The sequence below is a fragment of the Spinacia oleracea genome, chromosome 3 (assembly GCF_020520425.1).
Source record: "Spinacia oleracea cultivar Varoflay chromosome 3, BTI_SOV_V1, whole genome shotgun sequence".
In the NCBI taxonomy this organism is placed as follows: domain Eukaryota; kingdom Viridiplantae; phylum Streptophyta; class Magnoliopsida; order Caryophyllales; family Amaranthaceae; genus Spinacia; species Spinacia oleracea.
In genome coordinates, this window is record NC_079489.1 from 148,243,179 (window position 1) to 148,247,894 (window position 4,716).

The 4,716-nt window shown below is 35.2% G+C and overlaps 1 protein-coding gene across 1 annotated transcript; it reads right to left on the minus strand.

The window, feature by feature from the left end:
* Nucleotides 1-1,619: 1,619 nt before the first annotated feature.
* LOC110793371 (uncharacterized) lies at nt 1,620-4,492 on the minus strand. Its single transcript, XM_021998244.2, has 2 exons — nt 3,764-4,492; nt 1,620-1,942 (listed from the first exon to the last, which is right to left on the minus strand). Exons 1-2 carry the CDS (start codon nt 4,427-4,429, stop codon nt 1,868-1,870), a joined length of 741 nt encoding a protein of 246 aa, XP_021853936.1. The 5' UTR covers nt 4,430-4,492; the 3' UTR covers nt 1,620-1,867.
* Nucleotides 4,493-4,716: the final 224 nt, after the last annotated feature.

Here is a 4,716-nt window from a genome sequence, read left to right on the forward strand (position 1 = left end):
TACACGTATTAGTGAAATTATTGCACTATATACCCCTATTTTAAACTTATTGTACCAAATACCCATTTGGGTTTTAAAGTGTCAAATTAACTTCTAACGGCTAGTTTTCTGAAATCCAAAGAACTAAAATATAGCCGTTAGGTTCTTTGTGCTTATAAATAGTATTCTTCTCCACATACATTCTTCATTTTCCCCTCTTGAGTTCTCATTCAAAAACCTAATCCTTTTAACATGTTTAGATTAACTTTTTATATTATGAAGTAATTTTTGATTGATAAACTCTTTGAAGTGTTATTTTGAAATGGAGTTGAATTAATTACAGGGATTTATTTTGAAGAGATAATTTCTATTAAAAAAACTATAATTAAAATACATTAGTAAATAACTTAGGGTGAGTTTATCCCCAGACTCACTTTCAATCTTCTGATTCTGCCACATCAGTTTTTCACTAACTTTTTTATTATCCAGATTCACATAAAACTCACCCTATTTTTACACATTATCCCCAGACTCACATCAGACTCACCTAACTCTTAGTCTCTTAACATAATATTTTATGTATATATATATTTTTTTTTTTGGTACATTTTCTAAATAATATTGAAACTATGCTTTCTTATATACAAACAAAGTAGACCTGATCAACATGCGGGCCGGGCCGGGTTCGGGTCGGGCCGAGGGCATAAAAATCTGTCCATTATGTCGGTCAGACGGGCCGGGCTAAGCTTCGGGCCAATTTTGTATGCCCAAAACCCGCTATTTCGGGCCAAAATTAACGGGCTTTTCGAACCAATTTCGGGCCATGCCAAATTTATAACTAAAATTATTGTTTTGCGTTGTCCAAAGCCCGCAATTTTTTTAAAAAATCGGGCCGGAATCTTCTGCCCAAAACCCGGTAATTTTCGGACCGGGTCGGGTCGGGCCAGGCCCATGTTGATCATCTCTAAAACAAAGTAATTTATAATTCAAGAAAAAAAAAAAAAAAAAAGCAGATAATGTTAATTTCGAAATTGACATATATTCCGTACAAATTAGAAACAATAATACAATATATTAAATTCAAAAGATCTAGAACATAAATTTAAAGGCAAATGAAACAAAATAATACATAAATCATCAATAATTTAATTGAGTGAAATAAGATAAATTTTGTTTGATGATGTGGCATGATTTGATTAGAGGAAGAAAAAAGTGGAGTTTTAAGTGAGTCTTGAGTGAGTCTTGGATTTTCAAACTCACTTCAAGACTTGGTGTAGTATTTTACCACATTATCCCAAAATTTAGGCTTGAGACTCACCTCAAGATTTCCTTCAAGACTAGGGATAAACTCAGCCTTATATTCTACGGAGTACATGTTAAACTTTTTATCATTTTGGAGATAACTTTACATCTATTTTACTATATTTATTGTAGATCGGTTGTAATTAAGTACTCCTGAGTACGTGTGTAGCTGTTATTTCGTAACGGAGGGGGAAATAAAATAAATAAAAGAAGTGACAAGTTTTGAAAATGAGCAGACAAAAGAAATCCATAAGAATCTGATGAAATCTGGCAAAGAAGGCACTTAAGTTTTAACACAAACATAAACAAAAATAGAGAACATGGGGATTAGGTAGATCTGAATAAATAGAATTGTATTATAATAATAATCTGAAAAAATAAAATAATAAAAATATTACAATCAATTTAATTATTATATTATAATTAAGCTCAAGTTGCATGTCTAATTATGAATTTATGATCCCGTGATATGATATGAGTTGGACATGAGCCAGTAAAACGAATAAATAATTCATCAACACCAAAAAAGAAGAAGGAAGAAGAGAAACTAATGAATCACTGTATGTATAAAATCTAAGTTGAGAAATTATAGAAGAAGAAGAGCGTATCCGAATGCTAAGCTGACTGCCGCTTTAATTGCCCATGTGATCTTCTTCCCACTCTGCCAATTTTGGATTTAAACATCATAAATTATTAATTTAGTCACCAAACAGGCAAACACAACATTTTAATGTTATAAAGTTGACACTAGTAATTAAATAATTAATTAGCGATTAATGTAAAATCTGAAGTTCAAACACAATATTATTGTAAAATCCAACCGGCAACAGGCACACAAACGAATGAATGACATATGGATTATGGACGTTATGGTACAAAAAATTCGTACTCGTTAATACTCCCTCCGTATTTTTTTAAGAGATACACTTGGCCGGGCACGGGTATTAAGAAGAATAATTGAATGAAATAAAATAATAAAGCAAGTGGGATTGGATAGATATTTTAATAATTAAACATGTGGGGACCAAGTCATTTTGGTGGGTGGAGGGTGGGGTGGGATTATGAAATTATTTGTTTAATAAGATGGTGGGTGATAATGTATATTAGATGTATTATTTAATTAGATGGTGGGGTTGATAAGTTACTAAAAATGGCAAGTGTATCTCTTAAATAAATACGGCCGGAAAAGGCAAGTGTATCCCTTAAATAAATAAGGAGGAAGTAATAAATTAATTGTTGACTTATTAACATTATTAACGGGAGATGTATATTCTTCCTTAATCCTAAACATTGTTAGTAGGATTCGATTGCCTTTATCTTTTATACTGGAGAATGAATAAAGGAGTGGCAGGTGAAAAACAAAACTAAAGTGGAGTAGTAAGCTTTAATTAGAGCATACTATTTCCTTCAGCTTTTCCCATAAATGGACAACTTTCCTACCAGCCAGACACCATCCTGTCATCTCCCCCACCGTCATTTCCTTTACATGCACTGTCTAGGACTCTGAGAGTCTGAGTCTTAATTAATTAATTTTATGCAAATTTCTAAAAAACTAGTCATAATTTTTTTACGAAAAATACCTTATAAAAAAATCATATTTTTATGAATAATTATTCCTTCCGTCCCGGAATACTCGATTCGGTTTGATTGGCACAGAGTTTAAGAGACTTGAATTGACTTATTTAATTTAATAGGTAGTAGTTGATAGTGGGGTATTATTTTAATGTAGTCAGTGGGAGGTGGGTTAAGAGGTGGGGTTAGGGGAGAGTAGGGTTGAATTTTTAATTACTTTTTGTATGGAGTAGGGGGTAGGTGGGTTAATAGGGGTGGAGTGAGAAATAATATAATATTGTTAGAATATTTCCATTTTTAGAAACAGGTCAAGTATTAAGGGACGGCCCGATAAGGAATACAGGTCAAATATTTCGGGACGGAGGGAGTACCTCATTAAAAAAAATATATATTGTAATTAACTACTCCGTATAATACCTCACTAAAAAAATTGAAAAATGTTAGTAATTCTTGTAATTAACTACTCTGTATAATACTCCGTACCTCATAAGAAAAATTGTTGCAATGTACTAATTTTAGCCAAATTATTAACATTCTAGGGTCATTTAATTACCTTTTTCTCACTAGATACACACGGTAGTAAAGTCATACTCGAAATTTTAATTTTTGACACAATCCAACTAAAGTTGCTTAATTAAAACATTTTTTATAATTAAATTAGTTTTACATAAAATCACGATTTTATAAGTTAGTTTTATACTCGATCTCTCCGTCTCACATTACTAAGTGGGGAGTAATTGAATCGCATAAGGGCAATCGAACTAATAATAAATTTTATGTTAGTTTTTAACACTATTGTTTTTAATTTTAGCATGTTTGGAAATAGTTAAATGAAAACAAAAATAAAGTAAATCAAAATGAGTTAAAAGTAAAGGTAATGATGGAGTAACTATATATGTGGTGAGCTTACCGAGGAATCATCTTCAGAAGGGCTTGGAGCATAATCATCAAACCCTCCGTTAGGTCCAGGTGCCTCAGCTGGTGGCGCAGGTGGGCTTTGAATCTCAGCCGGTGCCGGAGCCGGAGCCGCTACATGGTGCTTCTTACAATGCTTCTTGTTCTTGAACCTGCAGTGATAAGGCGGTGGGGCGTGGTGCTTTGGAGCTGGCGCCGGAACCTCCACAGAAGGTGGAGCCGCCTCGGGAGCCGGTGTCGGAGCTGGATTCTCTGGTGGGGGTGATGGTGGTGAAGGTGGCGGCGAACTCTCAGGAGCTTTAGCCGGTGCCTTCACAGGAGCTTTAACCGGCGCCTTAACAGGAGCTTTAGCCGGTGCTTTAACCGGAGCCTTTGCCGGAGCTTTGACGACAGGCGCCTTAGCCGGTGGTTTAGCGGCTGGAGAAGGAGCTTCGGCTGGGGTTTCTGAGACTATAGGAGCTGAAACAGGGGCTGAAACAGGAGCCGGTGATTTCGGCTTGGAAGGAGCAGGAGCCGCCGGTGTTGGTGAATCGGCGGCTTTAATAGGAGCGTCGGCGGCTGGAGCCGGGGATTTAGTTGGGGAAGCTGATGGAGATTGGGCTGTAGTGTGAGTTACGATCAATAATAAGAATGCGAGGGGAATAATTCTGATGAGAGCCATTGTTTGTTGAAGAATAGTGAGTGAGAGAGAGAGAGAGAGTAGTGATAGAGGTGGAAGGAGGATTCAGAATATATAGCCGTTCGCATTGTTTAATACCGAGTATTACCCCTTTTTCTTAACGTTACTCCGTATAATTGACACATTTTGACTTTTTTAACTCTAGATACGCGTATTACTCCATATTTAAGGGAAAAAAATTGTAATTAGGTGTGATGTTATCAAATTCACTCTTTATTACTCGGTATATATATGTATTTCCTTTGTATTTCTTAGAGCATCTCCAATAC

Excerpts from the sequence above, each read along its gene's own strand:
- LOC110793371 (XM_021998244.2), bottom strand. The coding sequence starts at position 4,429 with ATGGCTCTCATCAGAATTATTCCCCTCGCATTCTTATTATTGATCGTA. Across the intron at positions 1,943-3,763 it reads CTTCTGAAGATGATTCCTCG|AGTGGGAAGAAGATCACATG; the intron begins GTAAGCTCACCA and ends CAAAATTGGCAG.